Source organism: Carassius gibelio, chromosome B9 (assembly GCF_023724105.1).
Source record: "Carassius gibelio isolate Cgi1373 ecotype wild population from Czech Republic chromosome B9, carGib1.2-hapl.c, whole genome shotgun sequence".
Lineage (NCBI taxonomy): Eukaryota > Metazoa > Chordata > Actinopteri > Cypriniformes > Cyprinidae > Carassius > Carassius gibelio.
Window position 1 is genome coordinate 30,283,834 of NC_068404.1, and position 20,608 is coordinate 30,304,441.

Sequence of the window (20,608 nt, forward strand, 5' to 3'; positions counted from 1 at the left end):
ATATATTTAATACAGTAATTAATTGATAATAATTGCTTAAATTAATATAATAACTGATACTTTCTACTCATCCCTTTTTTATTGTTTAAAGGATGAAATGTGAAGTGCAGACTTTAAAATGATCTTTAAATGTCTTAAATTTGATTTTTTTAAATCCTGCAGATACCAGGTTATTTTATGGTACCATTTGGAATAATAATAATAAAAACATTTTTTAACAAGCCCTTTTTAACTGTCCTCTCAGGTTGTTTAGAGAATGTTCTCTGGGCCACTAATAAAAAAGGACCTCTGTGCTTTTGTTTGTTGTAAATTGACAGTCAATGCTCTTGAGATGTTTACTTTGGCTTGTTGGGGTAATATTGCTGTCCACTGACAAGGACGTTTTCTTCTTTTTTTATAGTTTTATAGTTAATAAAATCTTTAAAAACCATAAGTTATACTTTAATTTCCTTCAGTAAAATAGAAACTGAGTAAGACGGTGTAAGAGGTTAGTGGACGTGGATCAGTAATCTGGCCCCTTGGTATAAAGGAGAAGAAATGCTGGCTCTCTTCACTATCAAAGTTGCTCATCCCTGAGCTAAAAGGAGAAAAGCCAACAGTTACATCAGGTTACCTTCGCCTGCCTCTCTCACTATATATAGCATGTAGCACAAAGCACTACAGGTCCGAACATCCACTGCTATTTATTACTCCACAATGTCTGACATAAATATTCCATTCATTCATAAAGACACAGGAGCAAGTCTACAACGGGGAACTGTACATTTGAGGGATATTGAGTTAGAACAAAAGAATAAATGAAGAAGTAGCCTATAAGGTGATTCGTGTGATTAATATGACAAACACACAAATACACAGAGACATATAAATACTCAAATTAAAGAATTCTGTTGTTTCAGGTTTCTACATTATAGGTTTATGTTTATCATTATCATGTACATTTTGCATTCTGATTTTAATGCAGTCATTTCCAGTATTTTAGTTCATACAATAATACATTTATTTCAATCCCGTTTAAAAAATAGAAAACATCACATTTGTAATGGTTTTACTGGTTGTAATGGAAATTGTATTGGTTTTAATGGAGACTGTCATGGTGTTTGTTGGTCTCTACTGGTAATTGGTCACCTTCTATTCATGGCTTTTGTTAAAACCACTCAATCCTGATGTGATATGTCCCAAAACACACTAAATCAAACCACTATTTAATGGTTTTGATGGTTAATAGTTGATGGTTTTTAATTTTGGAGTGGTATTTGTAGTAGAAATCATATTTCTTTGAAGGTTTCTATTGTTTTTGTCAGCTGGGTCACTGTGGGTTTTGTGATGTTATTTGTCATAATTGCGACAGGATTGCTGTAGTAGTAGCGACTGTTAGTTGTGGCGGGCCTATTTGGGAGAAAATCCAGTGCCATATTTTACTCCCAGTCCGTCCCTGTTCATAAAGAAATAGACTTTATTTATTTATTAGAAACTAATCCTGTTTGACTGATTTGCTTCAAATTGGATGAATTTAGGTCAGTGGTTCCAGGGGAATGTGAAGCTTGGAGCAATGGACATGTCGAAAGGTTTCTCACTGGTGAAACGAAAGGAATGGTTCTAGGGGGCTTTTAAAAACAAACAAAAAAAAGCTGGCAAGCTACAACCCTACAGATTAAAAGGAAGCAATAAATTCAATATAATCCTGTAAAACAACACGGTCTCACTCCCAACTCGTCACATATGGACGCTTGGTCAGGACCCCTTGGCGTCACATTTTAACGCACTGGGTATCCCTTTGGCGTTATTTTTCAACGAGCAGGGCAGTCCAATTGACTTCTATGGAACCCTGAACCCGAGCCTGAGGCGCCGAAATTTGACGTTTTGGGTAAGCACGCGCAGCCCTTTGTTTGCTGTGGATGAAAAAAAAAAAAAAGTTCGCTGTGGATGGATCTAGACTACAATAAATACGAATAGATAGGAATAGGCTACAATAAATGATCTATGCTGAGGCTGGTTAAATGGTGTCCCCCATATCATCTTTATCTGGCCACACAACTAGGTTTTAATGTTAAGAAATCCCTCGCAGTCTGATATCAAAGCGCCCTCTGAGAAATAGGGGGAGCGTTCGTCGTGCTGTTTAACAGCATTCAGCGGTGAGTTTAACAACGCTCTACTGCAGGTAGAACAGCATCCAGATGTGAGTTTAACCAAAACAACGCTCAACTGCAGGTAAAACACTATTCAGCGGTGAGTTTAACAACGCTCTACTGCAGGTAGAATAGCCTCCAGATGTGAGTTTACCAAAACAACGCTCAACTGCAGGTAAAACACTATTCAGCGGTGAGTTTAACAACGCTCTACTGCAGGTAGAACAGCATCCAGATGTGAGTTTAACCAAAACAACGCTCAACTGCAGGTAAAACACTATTCAGCGGTGAGTTTAACAACGCTCTACTGCAGGTAGAATAGCCTCCAGATGTGAGTTTACCAAAACAACGCTCAACTGCAGGTAAAACACTATTCAGAGATGAGTTTAACAACGCTCCGCGGTGCGTGCAGTAAGCAGTTTAAGCGTTTTCTGCCAGGTCACAGGGTAAGTGACTAATTATAGGTGATGCATGCTGGATAATGTTTATTTTTATTTTTATAGGAGTCTGGTATTGATAAATAAATGCACATATGCTTGTGTTCGATTAATCAATGTCTTGTTTATTTATTTATTTATTAAATATCCTCTAAATTAATAACTCTGACGTCATTGTATGGCGCGATCGTGATCCCGAGGTTCATTGCGTTTTTCCCTTTCCATTCGGTAAGTAGAAATTAATTAATAGAGATCGAGACTATTCTTAAATTTACACAATAAAACTGTAGAATCAGGACAAGTTGTGTTTAGAACTTTAAGACGTGTAAGGCAGCAATTTATTAGGACGGTTAATGATAGAAAATTAAATATATATATATATTTAAATTACTTGCTGCACCACATGTGCAGTAGGCTAGCAAAGTTAGCTAATTAAATTCAAAGTTAATTTTGTTTCGCATATAATCATGAAGGTGCAATCATGGGGAATACAAGATTTTCAGTACTGATGTGTTTCCAGTTACCTATTTTATATAGCTCAAACTATTAAGCCATTTTAGCTAACATTATAAATGGTCAGGCCAGTAATTGTTTAAAATCCACGGATAATTTGATAATAAATGCCTAAATATTATCTATAATAATCAGTAGAAACAAATTCATAACCACAACAGTTTTGTGTCTCAGCACAATTTCTCACTATAAAATAAATAATTTAAATGTTCTTTCAGAGGTTATATAGGAGGCTATGTTGAACATTGCAATTTTTCTATTTCTTTCTTTTGTATTAAAATAACAAAATTCCACCTTCCCAAGCTCATTTATTCACACATGGTGCAACCCAAAATCAACCAAATGGGTGGAAAAACTGTTAAATCTGGTAACATTAATGAAGAATACTGGTGTAAAGTGTAAGGCACAGGTGTCAAACTCAATTCCCGGAGGGTCGCAGCCCTGTAGAGTTTAGTTCCAACCCTAATTAAATGCACCTTACTCAGCTAATCGAGTCCTTAAGGTTTATTTGAAAGTTAAAGGTATGTTTCCTGGAGCAGGGCTGAGCCCCTTCAGGAACTGAGTTTGACACCTCTGGTGTAAGGTGTTCAATTATTAATATATTTTTTTTCTCTCTCATCAGGTCTTTCAAATTTGCCTGCTCTTTATTCCAAACCTCGACCACACATACAGACAAACACACTCACTCACTCACTCACTCACTCACACACAATAAAGGCACTTTTAAGAGCCACGTCTGTCCTGTTTACCTGTCTGTGCTGTAGTTTACTTGTCACTCTCTTTTTAGCTCTCTCTATATCTTTATCTCTATTTTCATCTTTATTTGTTTTATTTGACTCTTAATAGTTCCTAAAAATCCTCTTTATCGTAACAGTTTGTCCATCTGTTGTTTGTTTTTGTGTATATTTCTTGTCTAGTCATGACAAGGCCCAAATTCAGGCCCTGCCCTTCTTGCCAGACTCCCAATCAGGCAAGCAGGAAAACTTGTCATGTCTGCTTTGGAAGCCTGTCCACCAAAAACAAAATAAAAGAAAAAGTGGCATCACTGGATAGCCAGTGGGGGAAATCTGTCCTTAAAAGCAGAAAAGCTGGGCGTATAATTGATTCTGCCCGTATTGCAGTAAGTTAAAAAGTTCATATTTCATACATTATTGTGAAGTGAAACCGAAAGGCCATGTTTTTGACATACTAAATATCATACTAATATGATCTGGCCTTTAGAAACATATTTACATACATCTTATTTCATACATGGAAGAATCCATCTTTACTTATACATTTTGTTAAAGAGTTATTAAATTGTATTCTGTGTCAAGTATTAAGTAAGTCATGATGGCAATGGCAGAAACTAGCAGTACCTCTGTCCTTACCTTATATTGATGATCGATTGTATACAGTTCAAGAGTAATGTGTCTTCTAAAATAATCTTAATGAAACGGGTTATGGCTCATTTTCTTGCATTGTTTTTCATTAAATGAAATTTATTTAACAGTACTGATGTTTCTAATACATCAGTGGGTGTACTGTAACTAATTAATGTGTGTAATAACTAATGAAGTTTAATAACTGCTTTTGTTCATTTCAGGTGCTGAAACTTGAGGCTGTCGGATACAAGCCAATTTTATTTATTGGGAAACAGGACAAAAGGGCTTCAAATAAGTGGGTGGCAGATATTATCACGCATCTGCACCCCACTCCTGTCACCAAAGTGTTTTTGGAGAAGATGCGGAGGGCTTATGAGTTTATCTTAACAAAAGGTAAGAGTAATGTTTTTGTTTAGAATACATGTATATTTCTTTGTTACTATGTACATATTAAATTTGTATTTTAGCAACCTCCACAGCCCAGCAGCCGGAGAGCGTCCCCGCGGAGTGGCCGGAGAGCGTCCCCGCGGAGCACCCGGAGAGCGTCCCCGCGGAGCGGCCGGAGAGCCTCACCAAGCAGCCTGAAACTGTATTTCTTCTCAATCTTGTTCCTGTGTCTTGCTCGCTCTCTCCAACCTCTCTCTGTCCTCCTTCCTCTGCTACTTCTACAACTGTTCTTCCCTCACTTTCTTCCCCTCTTCCACCTCCACTGCGGCAGAGGAAAAGAAGGTTAAACACTTTTACCGCGTCAAACTCTACCACCCCTGTCTCTACTCCATATCCATCTGCCTCTTCCATTTCCAAGCCTTTGAGTCAGGAGGTGCCACTGGTAAAGAACAGAAGAAAAGGTAACTTTTTGCATGGTACAACTTACTCCACACTATTCATAAAATTGCTCCCAGTCAAAGCTGACTTCATCATTGATAGCCAGTTCACAGTATTTTGTTATTTACATATTTATTTAGCTCTGTGTTAGTGGCCAATGTCCAAGGGCATTGGGAAACCAATCCTGTACATTTTGCTTGATTGACAAAAACAGGAACAAATTCACTTTGACACGAATGGAAAAGACTGCATATCTCCTCACATGTGAATTTATAAATATGGGCTTGTGTGATTCAGCTATAAAGCATGATGGCATTCGTGGCTTAAAAAACTTGTCTTTTCATTATTTCAGGTTGTCAAAAATGTAGTAGGCAGAAGGTTTTCCTTTTTGATAAAATAACTGGGGAACGAATAAATGAGGTAAAATGTCTTATTAGGCCATGTGCTGGCCTTTCAAAGGTAATATCCAGTGATTGCTTAAACAGTTAAAGTTAAATTATTACTTGTGTTTGTTTGTGTTTGTGTAGGGGAAAGCTGAATTGAAAGTTCACTGGTTGCCTTGCACTGTGTGGTAAGTCATGTTTTATTTCCTAGTTAATTCCATTTCAATGCAATGGATTAGTCCATTCCATGACCCAATACAATCAAACACACCTGAACAAGATCATCAAGGTCTGAAAGGTTGCTAGAAAGCTACAGGCAGGTGAGTTTTTATGAGGGTTGGAGCTAAACTCTGCAGGACTGAGAGCTACAACAACCATCATGTTAACACAGCGCACACAACACCTCTTTAGCACTTTATTTCTCTCAACATTAGGACAGGAGAGCTGTCAGTCAATAAATGTGAAAAAGTAACTTAGATTTTTTTTGTTATAAGCTCCCAGATCTTGGCAGTAAATAATCCTCTGAGGTAGCCTGTAGAAAAACTGGTGTGAGGTCGATGGTCAGTACTCTGATTTAAATAGCGATGAGCTAGAGGCATTGGGAAGAGCTAGATCTGCAATCCTGAGGATCAGACAGAAAAAACAAATAAAGGGATTGGTACAGGTGCCATTCACATAAAAAAAGAGTTATAGTATGTAAAGTGTGTTTGTGTGTGCGTTCTTGTATACATGGTTGTATACAAGGACACAAATGTGTGTAATGACATGGGTATTACAATATAAACATGGTTTATGAGGACACACTAAACAGTTTTTTTTATTAAAAAATGCTGACAGTTTCCTGTGATGGGTAGGTTTAAGCCAGGCACACACTTAAGGATTGTAAGGCTTGTTATGACTGTAATTTAATACTTACGACTGATCATGCCCAAGTGTGTCAACTCATAGCCAGTTGCGTTTAGTCAGTGTTTACAGTCGCATTTAAATTACTTGTTAAAAGTGCTTTAGTCAAAGAAAACTGTCTTTGTGTGTTGAACTCAGAATGTTTCAGCTAGTTGTTAAGTGTGTCCCTGGCTATAGAGGCAGAATATACAGTTTGCTAATGTAGAATATACAGTTTGTACAGTGTAAAAACATTACGCCTATAAAATGTCCCCACAATTCACAAAAACAAACCACTACCCTTATCCAGAGTTGGTAGAACTGCCAAATCTGCTTGGAACACAATATGATAACATGTTGAAATTTCTAAACTTATTCTGCCTCTGCACGTCAGAAGTAGCCACTTTTCAACTAATCCAAGAGTGTTTTTTCTCCTAACAAATAGGAGATTTTCCTCAACCCACTAATATAACTTAATCCCTCAGTTTATCAGAAACAATTTGAAATCACTAAATTTTTAAGTACATTGCTTTCAGTGTACAAGAACTGTATGGAAAATTGTAATATTAAAAGTAACTAGTAACACTAGTAAATAAAGCTGCCAGACCTTGTACTTGAGAAAAAAGAGATGTAACGTTATAGAAGTATAAAACTGTGTAAAATGAAAATATGGCAGACATTAATCATAAACCTGACAGTGATCTTGATTTTTGCTCTGTGTTCTAATAACATTATGTGCACTTATGATGTTTTACAGTGGCAAAACCTGGGATGACACATGGGAGCCTGCGAGTGAATTCCAACACATTGTGCCAAAGTCGCCACATCCCAACCAGCTTTCAGCATGACAACATAGTCACCATAGACACCTGGACTCATCAAGCACCCTTCAATGCAGTTCATTTTTGAGTGTTTTTTCTTGCTGTTTGTTCTTCAGTAAAGTTTTTGCACAGTACCCAGTCTCTTTTAGTGTTTAGTCTCTTACAGTTGTCTTTTTAAAAAACTTTTTGCATTGGTCTTGAACTGCTTAACAGTGTACCTTGCGAGATCTTAAGTTTCTTGTCCATGAGCATAAGCTCATAAATACCAAATAATACTCCAAAAGCTACTAAATTGTCACTCAAGTTTTGTAGTCATGTTTGAAGTGTTTGATTACAATAATAGATATGAGTTACTTTATTATTTATAGTCATAATTGTAATTGCCAATTTATTATAAGTTTCCTTGCATTTAGTCTAGTTTTTTTTTTTTTTTTGGGGGGGGGGGTGCTTCTTTAAAGGGAAGAAAATAATATGTTTCCTGATGGCAGACTTGCATCTCCTGGTTTGTAAAAAAAAGAGAGGTAGGCTTTAAAAAGTTTTTTATTTAAAGCCTGTTGGGTCACATACCTGCAAATGTTACATAAGTATTTTATGTTTAATAGATTAACATACCTCTTATAAAAATTACTGCATGCTAGAATAACTATGACAGTAATTTTCATTTTGTAATAAAAAATGAAATATTTTGATATATTGAATTATTTAATTCACATACAGTGCACAGCTGCAAAAATTATTTAATATTAGTTACCCTCTGCTTCATGCTATGGAAACCAATGGACTTGGAAAAAATGTTTCACTGTAATCTGTTTCAGTGAAATTTATATTTATATATAAATTATATAATAATTATTTTTAATATTCTACTACATAGTAAAGAAACAAAAGGGCCCTGTAGACCTGCCAATCACACGTAATTCCATGATACCCGCAAGTCAACTCGACGAGAAAGACTAGAACGGAATGGGATATAGCTACGGCTTTTTTTTTTTTTTTTTTTTTTATTGCAAGAATAACAATTACAGAAAATGAACACACATACAAAAAAAGAATAAAAATAGAAAATAAAAATAGAAAATAAAATAAAATGCCAGGGTTAAAGATACACAAATGTAAAATACAAAAATTGAATAGAAATAAAACTCAATAGACCAAACAAAAAATTAAAGGCTTTGACATTTCACAAAATCTTAAAATTATTCAACAAATACATGGTTTTAACAGCTTTTTTGTTTGTACTGTCCTTAATGGAAACCATATAATTTTCTAAATCTTTCAATACCACAGAAAATAAAGGATTCTGATTAGTAAATTTGCACCTATGAATATGAAACTTAACTAAAATAATCAAAAGATTAATAATATACGCTTCCTTTTCCATACTCTTTTCATATTGTAAAAAAACAAATATTACATGTTCGTATAACAAAAGAAAATTACAATCTAATTTGTTATTTATAAATTTAGAAACTTCCCACCACAGCCTTTTGGTATACCGACAGTGCCAGAAAATATGAGGTACAGTTTCTGGCTGCAAAAAACAAAATGAGCAATTTACATCAATGTCTTTGTTAAATTTGGATAAAAAATGTTTAGCAGGGTAAAATTTATGCAGTATCTTGAACGAAATTTCCTTGACCTTATTTGTAAGAATATATTTATTAGGTAACAACCAGACCTTATTCCAATTAATAGTTCCAATAAACTTTGACCAATAGAAAATAACATGTGGTTTACTTACAAGTTCTTTTTGAAAAAGGGAACGTATAGCCTTATTATTTTTGCTTGTCGAAAAACAAACTTTACCACAAATCGTATCAGTAAGATGCAATAAAGACACACGTTTAGAGAATGAAATACCTCTACATAGAGAGACAACACCCAAAGAGATAGCAACAATTACAGAGGCAAATTCTTTAGGGGAAACAGGGAGGTTGAAGTATGAAAGAAACTCATCATAAGTCATTAAATACCCCTGATAATTCAACAACTGACCAACCACAAGAATGCCCTCATCAAACCAAGTTTTCAAAAATATACTCTTATGTTTGTATAAAATATTACAATTATTCCAAATGTAATAATGATGTGGAGAAAAATTATGCTTGTAAATTAACTTCCAAGCCAAAAGTGCTTGCCTGTGAAAAGCTGACAGTTTAACTGGAAGTTTCTCGATTTTATAATCACACATAAGCAAAAATGAAAGTCCACCAAGTTTGTCAAAAACCAATTTAGATATCATATTCCAAACAGAATCAGTGTTTTTTAGAAAATATTTCAACCAGTTAATTTTGAAAGTGTTATTTAAAATAGAAAAATCTAAATAATCAAGCCCTCCATTTTTATATGAATTAACAATAACAGATTTTCTAATATAGTGTATACGTTTTTTCCACAAAAAATTTAGCATAATTTGATCAATTATCTTATTTGTTTTATTATCTGAGTGTATTGAGGAAGCTATATAAGTAAGCCTAGAAATACCTTCCGCTTTAGCCAGCAGAACACGACCTTTGAGAGACAAGTCCCTCTGCAACCAAATATTAAATCTGTTCTTTACTTTTTTAATCACTGGGTCAAAATTTTGTGACATTCTCTCCTGCTCATTTTTAGTAATAACCATACCCAAATAAGTTGGAGAATCCTTTACAGGGATATTACATATATTTCTGTAATGGCAACTTTTTAAAGCAAATAGTTCACATTTTTGTAAATTAACACAAAGTCCTGAGGCACTGGAAAAAAATTCAATGATCTTGACCGCTGACTGAATTTGATAAACATTTTTCAGGAAAAGAGCCGTGTCATCAGCCAACTGACTTATCAGGACACTTCTCTCTTCCACTTGAATTCCTTTTAAATTGGATGATTTAATAAAGTGACAAAACACCTGAGCAACAATAAGAAAGAGGTAAACTGAGACTGGGCAGCCTTGCCTAACTCCTCTTTCCAAATTAAATCTTTGAGTAGTGCCATTCTTTAATTTCACAGAACTATTTCCCCCCGCATAAAGAGTTTTCATAGCATTACAGAAATAAACCCCAAACCCAAAGTGTTCTAAACAGTAGAAAATAAAAGGATGCTCAGCAGAATCAAAGGCTTTGAAAAAATCTAAAAAAAGTATAAAGCTATCATCATTTATAAGGTCAGAATAATCAATAAGATCAAAAATAAGTCTAATGTTGTTACATATATGATGGTTTCTCATAAACCCAGATTGATTTTTATCGATAATGGAATCTAATACTAATTTGAATCTTTGGGCAAATACCTGGGCAAATATTTTATATATTTTATAATCATTATTTAACAAAATAATGGGTCTCCAATTATCAATAAGCAATAAATCTTTCTTGGGCTTAGGAATCAAACTAATTATACCTTGCGTCATAGGAAGCTGTGAGTACTGTAAGCTTTCAGAGTATACTTCAAAAAGAAACGGGGCAAGAATATCAGAAAACTGCTTATAGAACTTTGAAGTAATTCCATCATTACCGGGTGATTTATTACATTTTAAATGTTCAATAGCTTGCTTAATTTCCGTAATAGTTATTGGTAAATCACATAACTTTTGGTCCTCCTCAGTAATTGTTTTAACATTCTTAAGCTGGTTACAAAAAGAAGTCATATCTTGCTCACTAAATTTACAAGTATATAATTTAGAGTAATAATCATAGCAAAAACTAGAAATTGCGTCAACATTATCTGTAATAGATCCATTAATATTTATTTTAGAAACAGAGTTAAGTTTAGCTCTCGACTTTTCAAGATTAAAAAAATAAGCAGACATCTGTTCTCCACGCTCTAACCATTTTTGCCTTGATCGAATAAAAGCACCTTGTGCTCGCATTTTGTACATATTATCAAGCTCATTTTGCAGCTCTGTTAGACGCAATATCTGTCCTTCTACCAGGTCCACCATAGAAATGTTAGAAATGGCTAAGATTTCACTAACAACCTTCTCTTCCATAAGATGCTGTGATTTAACTAATGTGCTACCAAACTTCCTCAAATATTTTCCAATTTCAAATTTTAATAATTCCCAATTATGATGAAACAATCCTTCCTTTTTAGCTTTAATCCAATAATAATTAATAAGTTTTCCCTATTCCTGTTTAACTGCACTTAATTTAAGCAAAGAACTATTCATTTTCCAGCATGAATTATACTTGTTACAATTCGTGTTTGGTGAAATATTAATTGTAATTAATATGGCCTTATGGTCCGTTAATGGTGTTGGCAAAACATTAACCAAAATATTGTTCCCATCAAAATGGTTAGAGACAAGCCAAAAATCAATCCTAGAACATCTACTGCCATCCTTGTTACTCCAAGTATACACAATATCATCTACATTTTTCTCTCTCCATATATCAATCAGATGAAATCGGTCCATAAACAGTTTCAAATTAGTATTTAAATTTGAAGGTCGTCTTGGAGGCCACCTATCTACTGACTCGTTTAACACAACATTGAAATCCCCCCCTATAATTAAATAAGAATCAGGAAATTTGGATAACCAATGTGTAAGTCTTTCCTCCAACAAACATAATAACTGGTCATTTTCAGATTTGCTATTATATCCATAGATATTAACTACTATAAAAATCACACTAAAACATTTTAGAATTAAGCAAATAAAGTGGCCATTTTCATCACTATCCGCATGCAAAACCTCACCTCTATAATTATTTTTCAGGCAAAAAAACCCTGCTGAGTGTTCGGTTCCATGAGACAGCCAAATATCACTGCCCCATTGTGATCTCCAAAAATTAATATCAGAAGCAATAGAATTAGATTTTTGAAAAAATACAAAGTCATTATTAAACCTTTTAGTGAACAAAAACAAAGCCTTACGATTAACATTTTCTCTTAAACCCCTGGCATTCAAAGATATAATGGAAAATGACAAACAACAAAAAGTTAACTGTGAACAACAAAAAACTTCTAACCTCTTATAACAATCAATATATTAAAATAAAATAAAATGTGGTTGGCAAAAAGGTCAACCACAAAATATAGCACCATAAAGACTTGTATTTTGTGCAAATAAGCATTTCTTCAATAAAAAATAAAATCTCGCTTCATTTGAAACAGTAACTGTCCCAAAGTGCAGATATGCATATAAGATCACGCAAACACGCGTCTTATGTCTTCAACTCTTCATCAGATTTCAACATGACTTCAACAGCATTAGTTCCCAACTCAGTCGACCGTGGGGATAATTTCACCTTGACCTTGTACAAAGGCTATGCCTCCAACAAAGTAAGCAGTTTTCCCAGCCGCTCGAGCTTTTTAAACTTCCGGCCACAACTTCATCCTTCTCTCGCGATCTCCCTTGGAAAAGTCCTCTCTGAACTGAAAACCCTTGTCCCGCAAGGAGCTTTTGGCAGCCTTCCAAACTGCATCTCTGTAGGAGCGCGTGGAAAACTGTATTATGGTTGCTCTAGGCCTACCGCTGCTCTGTTGTGTACTTCCGAGACGGTGAACAACATCAATGGCACCTGGAAGCTTATCATTTTCGCTGGGAAGAACAGCTCGACAAATCTTGATAACCTCTAGACGAATATTTTCATCAGCTGCCTCTGGGATACCTATGATCTTCAAATTCTAGATCATCCATTCTTCTCTCCATTTTGTTGACCGGCTTTTAAATTTGATCCACGCGCCGCTCTAAGCACGCCACCTTTGCTGTGACAGTCTTTAAATCAGACGACACAGCATCTACTTTTTCTCTCAGGTCGGTGATCTTTCGCTCTATCGCATCAGAGCGGCAGTTAATCAGCTGCGTTATGTTCGCCAGCTGAGAGGAAAGATCAGCACTCGTATTATCACTGGCCTTTTTTTAGCAGCTGGTGACTTGCTTGGAGTAACAGGCAGAGCTGGGAACTCCTCTTCTGCCAGGCTAAATGAATCCTCTTCGTTCATGCTGACAACATAATCATGCCCGCTGCTAACCACTGAGAGTGTGCTTGTGCTAGCAGCACTAGCATTGCCCTTTTCCTTTTCAGAAAACGCTGAGAGGCCTCTTTTACGAACCATGGTGAAGCAAAAAGAATTGGCCAAAATGCAACAGGCTGTTGAAGAATTAGAACATCTAATTACTGCTTATAAGCAATATTTATAGGACAACTTGGTGCAAGCACTCAAAATTGCGACCGTTCAGGCAGCCATCTTGGTCACGCCCCCCGAAATCGCATACTTCCCTACTATGGAGCTTGGGAAACTACGTCACTGCGCATTGCATTCTGGGTAGTCGCGGCCATTTTTGAGGACACGCTTATCAGAAAAAGTGAAAGTGAAAGTGACATGACATACAAATCAAGTGTAAGATTACATATAAAGAAAAACTCAACAAGGAGGCAAAGATGCGGTATTTAGAAAAAAATCAAGACAATCAATGAACTCAATCTGCACAAACACAAAGAGTGGTCGGATGATCTTAAAGAGCTGCCGCTCGTAACCTTCCCCAATGTGTTTTCTAACCTTGTTTGTAGTGTCAGAGCGTACACCTCTGATCAGTTTAAAAATGATAAATCTCTCGAGTCTCACCTGCAATTTACAAATGGATGGGTGCAGAACCTACAAATTTTCCGCGTCAAGGAGCGAGTTACTCGGCCCCTTTACTTTTTAATATGCGTTATTGTAAACTGTACAAATTAACCTCAGTGTGTTATAATGCACAAATAAAGAGATACAGAATTGATAAATTTTGCCGTTTATTACTGTAACAGGTGGTATGCAATATGCATAACACTGATAATGCAGGAGATGTGGTTCATGCATAGGTAACATTTAATTTAAGTCTGTCAAATCGATTGATCACATCCAAAAAAAAGTTGTTTATATAACGTACATTTCTGTATATTTATATATATATATAAATGCACATACATACGTGTGTATATATCAGACCAAAGGGACAATCCTTCTTTTCCTTCTTACTGCTGCTAACCAAGCTCTGTGACTCCGCTTTGTTAACTCGGAGACCTGAGATCAAGGTGCGGTTTTCCAGCGGGAAAGCTGAAAAATCGCACTCCATTCAAATTATTTTTCCATGCCGGTCATGATATAGATACAAAATATAAAGTAAGATCATTCTGTTACTTCTAATACAGAAATGAAATGACACTGTGCTGTTAAAATGACTGCTTTTGTTTTGTGTCTGTGCATCTTTGCAGGATCTGAAATGTCTGCAGACGGCTGTGTGATCTGAGGATGAAGAAGATCGAGTGTCATGGATGAAACGCTCCATCTCTCCAGCTCTTACTGCTTCATCTGAGCCAGATGCTGTTGTGGTCTCTTCATCCTCAGTGACTCCAGAGCAGAGAGAGCATCTAGAGAAAGACCAGAAGACACTGAGGATGTGAGACTGGTCAGGTTTCTGTTCATACAACATCAGTCAATGAAAGCTTCTTAAGCATCATCAAATAATGTCCTGAAGAATCTGGAAGTCAGACTCCATCGACTGATACTGTATAAACACAAACCAGCAGGAGAAACTTGACCAAAATCACCTTTTGTGTTTGGCAAAGGATTGAACAGAATGAAGGCAAGTCATTAATGACTGAGATTATATGTTTAGATGACCTGACCCTTTAAGACCCCAAACAGAAACTGTATTAAATATATGCATGCATTAATATTATAGTAGCACCTTGAAGAAAAAAGCTTTAAGAAATAAGCAGCGTTTGAGCGTTTGTGGCCAAGACACACAAAAAAAATTTACATTAACATGTATTTGTTTTTCAGACACTTTTATCTGAAGTGAGTTACAGTGCTGTTATTACAGGATCTCGATCCCTCTGGAGTCACCGGGAGTAAAGACACACCGCTGGAGATTGATCCAGAAACCTTCTGCTGACCAGTCCACTTCACTACACCACAGAAGAAATGAAGCTTTATCAAGTTAACATGCAACTGAAAGTTTTAAGGGGAGTTTAGACTATTCAAAATCTCATTGTAATATAAAACTAATACCACCACATTTTTTTAAATATAGTTTATGAATCTCAAACCAAAATGAAAATTCATTATTTATGAAAGACTGTAAACACTTAAGTTCGATGACCCATTCATAATATCAAAGTCAAATATTTTAAGACCAATCAAAATTGAACTTATTTATCGTCTTTATCTTTTTAGCAGACACTGCTTTGGAAAAACATGGATAGATGAATCTAGAAGGACTTTCTATTTTTGTTAATAAGATTCTACCAAAGATCGTTATGTCTCTGTTGTAACCAATTGTTCATTATTAATCTACTCTTCTCTAGATTCTTATCAATATTTAGTTTTTTTAATGATCTGTTTTCTTAGATAACCAAATCCCTGAGTATTTCAATTCATTTTTACTGAAATATTGTACAGTCATATACTAGGGTGATCATGGATGACCAATAGCTGGCATTTTGACATATTCAACTGTAAACCTGAAGCTTTTGAAAAAAATCATTATACAGAGTGCTAAAGGAATTTGCTGTTCATTTCTTATTGACTGATAATAAAATGATTTCCTTCTAAGTTGAAGCCCGATATGTTGCGCATTTTGATTAAAATAGACAAGAATTCTGCAACCATTATAAAAAGTAAAGGTGAACACCACACTCTTTGTCTAATACCTCTTTTTACCGAGAATCGTGTTTAAGAGTTTGAAAAATAAAAGAGTGTTCCACCATGTCAAAAGGCCTTATAGAAATCCAGAAATAAAATAAACCCATCTTCTTCAATTAAATGACCATATCCAGTCAAATAAAAAATTACCTAATATTATTTTGATTTGAAGTATCCTTTAAAAATCCTGATATCACACTGATAATCTGTGATATTCCAGTTTTCAATCTAGAAGCCAAAGTCATAGTAAACACTTTGTAATCTGTATTAAGAAGAGTAATGGGGCACAAGTTATCTAATCAATCAATCAATCACCTTTATTTATATAGTGCTTTAAACAAAATACACTGCGCCAAAGCACTGAACAACATTCATTTGGAAAACAGTGTCTCAATAATGCAAAATGATAGTTAAAGGCAGTTCATCATTGAATTCAGTTATGTCATCTCTGTTCAGTTGAAATAGTGTCTGTTTTAATTTGCAATCAAGTCAACGATATCGCTGTAGATGAAGTGACCCCAACTAAGCAAGCCAGAGGCGACAGCGGCAAGGAACCGAAACTCCATCGGTGACAGAATGGAGAAAAAAACCTTGGGAGAAACCAGGCTCAGTTGGGGGGCCAGTTCTCCTCTGACCAGACGGAACCAGTAGTTCAATTCCAGGCTGCAGCAAAGTCAGATTGTGCAGAAGAATCATCTGTTTCCTGTGGTCTTGTCCTGGTGCTCCTCTGAGACAAGGTCTTTACAGGGGATCTGTATCTGGGGCTCTAGTTGTCCTGGTCTCCGCTGTCTTTCAGGGCAGTAGAGGTCCTTTCTAGGTGCTGATCCATCATCTGGTCTGGATACGTACTGGATCCGGGTGACTGCAGTGACCCTCTGATCTGGACACAGACTGGATCTGGTGGCCACGGTGACCTCGGAACAAGAGAGAAACAGACAAATATTAGCGTAGATGCCATTCTTCTAATGATGTAGAAAGTACAGTGTTATGTGAAGTGTTCCGGTTCCAGTTTACCTAATTAATGCAGCCTAAAAATCCTTTAACGGATTTGGATATTAAAAGCATATTAGTATGTTATGTGTATGCCAGGTTAAAGAGATGGGTCTTTAATCTAGATTTAAACTGCAAGAGTGTGTCTGCCTCCCGAACAATGTTAGGTAGGTTATTCCAGAGTTTAGGCGCCAAATAGGAAAAGGATCTGCCGCCCGCAGTTGATTTTGATATTCTAGGTATTATCAAATTGCCTGAGTTTTGAGAACGTAGCGGACGTAGAGGAGTATAATGTAAAAGGAGCTCATTCAAATACTGAGGTGCTAAACCATTCAGGGCTTTATAAGTAATAAGCAATATTTTAAAATCTATACGATGTTTGATAGGGAGCCAGTGCAGTGTGGACAGGACCGGGCTAATATGGTCATATTTCCTGGTTCTAGTAAGAACTCTTGCTGCTGCATTTTGGACTAGCTGTAGTTTGTTTACCAAGCGTGCAGAACAACCACCCAATAAAGCATTACAATAGTCTAACCTTGAAGTCATAAATGCATGGATTAACATTTCTGCATTTGACATTGAGAGCATAGGCCGTAATTTAGATATATTTTTGAGATGGAAAAATGCAGTTTTACAAATGCTAGAAACGTGGCTTTCTAAGGAAAGATTGCGATCAAGTAGCACACCTAGGTTCCTAACTGATGACGAAGAATTGACAGAGCAACCATCAAGTCTTAGACAGTGTTCTAGGTTATTACAAGTAAAGTTTTTAGGCCCTATGATTAACACCTCTGTTTTTTCTGAATTTAGCAGTAAGAAATTACTCGTCATCCAATTTTTTATATCGACTATACAATCCATTAGTTTTTCAAATTGGTGTGTTTCACCGGGCTGCGAGGAAATATAGAGCTGCGTATCATCAGCATAACAGTGAAAGCTAACACCATGTTTCCTGATGATATCTCCCAAGGGTAACATATAAAGCGTGAAGAGTAGCGGCCCTAGAACTGAGCCTTGAGGTACTCCATACTGCACTTGTGATCGATATGATACATCTTCATTCACTGCTACGAACTGATGGCGGTCATATAAGTACGATTTAAACCATGCTAATGCACTTCCACTGATGCCAACAAAGCGTTCAAGTCTATGCAAAAGAATGTTGTGGTCAATTGTGTCAAACGCAGCACTAAGATCCAATAAAACTAATAGAGAGATACACCCACGATCAGATGATAAGAGCAGATCATTTGTAACTCTAAGGAGAGCAGTTTCAGTACTATGATACGGTCTAAATCCTGACTGGAAATCCTCACATATACCATTTTTCTCTAAGAAGGAATATAATTGTGAGGATACCACCTTTTCTAGTATCTTGGACAGAAAAGGGAGATTCGAGATTGGTCTATAATTAACTAGTTCTCTGGGGTCAAGTTGTGGCTTTTTTATGAGAGGCTTAATAACAGCCAGTTTGAAGGTTTTAGGGACATATCCTAATGACAATGAGGAATTAATAATAGTCAGAAGAGGACCTATGACTTCTGGAAGCACCTCTTTTAAGAGCTTAGATGGTATAGGGTCTAACATACATGTTGTAAGTTTAGATGATTTAACAAGTTAATACAATTCTTCCTCTCCTATAGTAGAGAATGAGTGGAACTGTTCCTCAGGGGGTCTATAGTGCACTGTCTGATGCGAAACTGTAGCTGACGGCTGAATGGTTGCAATTTTATCTCTAATAGTATCGATTTTAGAAGTAAAGTAGTTCATAAAGTCATTACTGCTGTGGTGTTGGGAAATGTCAACACTTGTTGAGGCTTTATTTTTCGTTAATTTAGCCACTGTATTGAATAAATACCTGGGGTTATGTTTGTTTTCTTCTAAAAGAGAAGAAAAGTAATCAGATCTAGCAGTTTTTAATGCTTTTCTGTAGGATATGCTACTTTCCCGCCAAGCAATACGAAATACCTCTAGTTTTGTTTTCCTCCAGCTGCGCTCCATTTTTCGGGCTGCTCTCTTTAGGGTGCGAGTATGCTCATTATACCATGGTGTCAAACTGTTTTCCTTAACCTTTCTTAAGCGTAAAGGAGCAACTGTATTTAAAGTGCTAGAAAAGAGAGAGTCCATAGTTTCTGTTACATCATCAAGTTGTTCTGAGGTTTTGGATATGCTAAGGAATTCGGATACATCTGGAAGATAACTTAAAAAGCAGTCTTTTGTGGTAGAAGTGATGGTTCTTCGATACTTGTAACAAGAAGTAGAATTTACAATTTTGGCTATATGAAGTTTACACAGAACTAAATAATGATCTGAGATATCATCACTTGGCTGAATAATTTCAACACTATCAACATCAATTCCATGTGACAGTATTAAATCTAGAGTATGATTTCGACAATGAGTAGGTCCTGAAACGTGTTGTCTAACACCAATAGAGTTCAGAATGTCTATAAATGCTAATCCCAATACATCTTTTTCATTATCGACATGGATATTAAAATCACCAACTATTAAGACTTTATCTGCAGCCAGAACTAACTCGGATGTAAAATCACCAAACTCTTTAATAAAGTCTGTATGGTGCCCTGGTGGCCTGTATACAGTAGCCAGTACAAACATAACAGGGGATTTATCATTAACATTGGTTTCTCTGGATAATGTTATATGAAGCATCATTACTTCAAACGAGTTATACTTGAAGCCTGCCCTCTGAGAAATCCTGAAAACGTTATTATAAATTGAAGCAACTCCTCCCCCTTTGCCTTTTAGACGCGGCTCGTGTTTATAACAGTAATCTTGGGGGGTGGACTCATTTAAAATAATGTAATCATCAGGTTTTAGCCAGGTTTCTGTCAAGCAGAGCACATCTATATTATGATCAGTTATCATATTATTTACAAAAAGTGTTTTCGTAGAAATGGATCTGATATTCAATAAGCCAATCTTTATCATTTGTTTATCCATATTGCATTTGTTTTTTATTTGTTGAACCTCAATTAAATTGTTAACCTTAACTTGGTTTGGACGTTTTTTGTATTTTCTAGTTCGGGGAACAGACACAGTCTCTATAGTGTGATATCGAGGTGAAAGAGTCTCTATGTGCTGAGAATTAACTGACCTCTGTGACGGGAGGCAGCTAGCAGACGGTCGGTTTAGCCAGTCTGTCTGCTTCCTGACCTGGGCCCCAGTTAGTCAAGTATAAACACTAAGACTATTTGCCATATTTCTAGACAGAAGAGTGGCGCCACCCCAGGAGGGATGAAGACCATCTCTTTTAAACAGGTCAGGTCTGCCCTAAAAGCTCGTCCAATTGTCTATATAACCTATGTTATTCTGTGGGCACCACTTAGACATCCAGCCATTGAGTGATGACAATCTGCTATGCATCTCATCACCACGGTAATAAACCTAAACCTAAAATTGTCATCCTGAAAGTCTGTAATTGAATACTTAAGATTTTTCCCAGTGTTCCCTCGCTCAAAGAATCTAATATTACTTAAACAAAAATTAATTAGAAAAGTCCCTATAAATTAAACTTAATTGCATCTCTTGTGCTTGTCTTGCTTTTGTCCCGTTATGATGAAATCTTGGTTTGGTCTATCGTCAGCTCTGAAAGAAATTCAATTTAGCTAAATAAAAATGACTACCACA

The 20,608-nt window shown here is 36.0% G+C and overlaps 3 protein-coding genes across 35 annotated transcripts in view; 2 read left to right on the forward strand and 1 right to left on the reverse strand.

The window, feature by feature from the left end:
- LOC127964887 (NACHT, LRR and PYD domains-containing protein 12) overlaps window positions 1-20,608 on the reverse strand; it is a 397,699-nt gene that overhangs the window by 332,662 nt on the left and 44,429 nt on the right. The gene's annotated exons all lie outside the window — the stretch shown is intronic.
- Window positions 1-20,608, forward strand: part of LOC127964942 (uncharacterized) — a 171,511-nt gene that overhangs the window by 40,297 nt on the left and 110,606 nt on the right. The gene's annotated exons all lie outside the window — the stretch shown is intronic.
- Window positions 4,393-7,564, forward strand: LOC127964941 (uncharacterized). Its single transcript, XM_052565503.1, has 5 exons — window positions 4,393-4,836; window positions 4,911-5,291; window positions 5,621-5,688; window positions 5,796-5,839; window positions 7,291-7,564. Exons 1-5 carry the CDS (start codon window positions 4,632-4,634, stop codon window positions 7,379-7,381), a joined length of 789 nt encoding a protein of 262 aa, XP_052421463.1. The 5' UTR covers window positions 4,393-4,631; the 3' UTR covers window positions 7,382-7,564.

Coding starts and splice junctions, on each gene's coding strand:
- LOC127964941 (XM_052565503.1), top strand. CDS start 4,632: ATGAAGTTTAATAACTGCTTTTGTTCATTTCAGGTGCTGAAACTTGAG. Junction 5,689..5,795: donor CTGGGGAACGAATAAATGAG/GTAAAATGTCTT, acceptor GTGTTTGTGTAG/GGGAAAGCTGAATTGAAAGT. Junction 5,840..7,290: donor TGGTTGCCTTGCACTGTGTG/GTAAGTCATGTT, acceptor GATGTTTTACAG/TGGCAAAACCTGGGATGACA.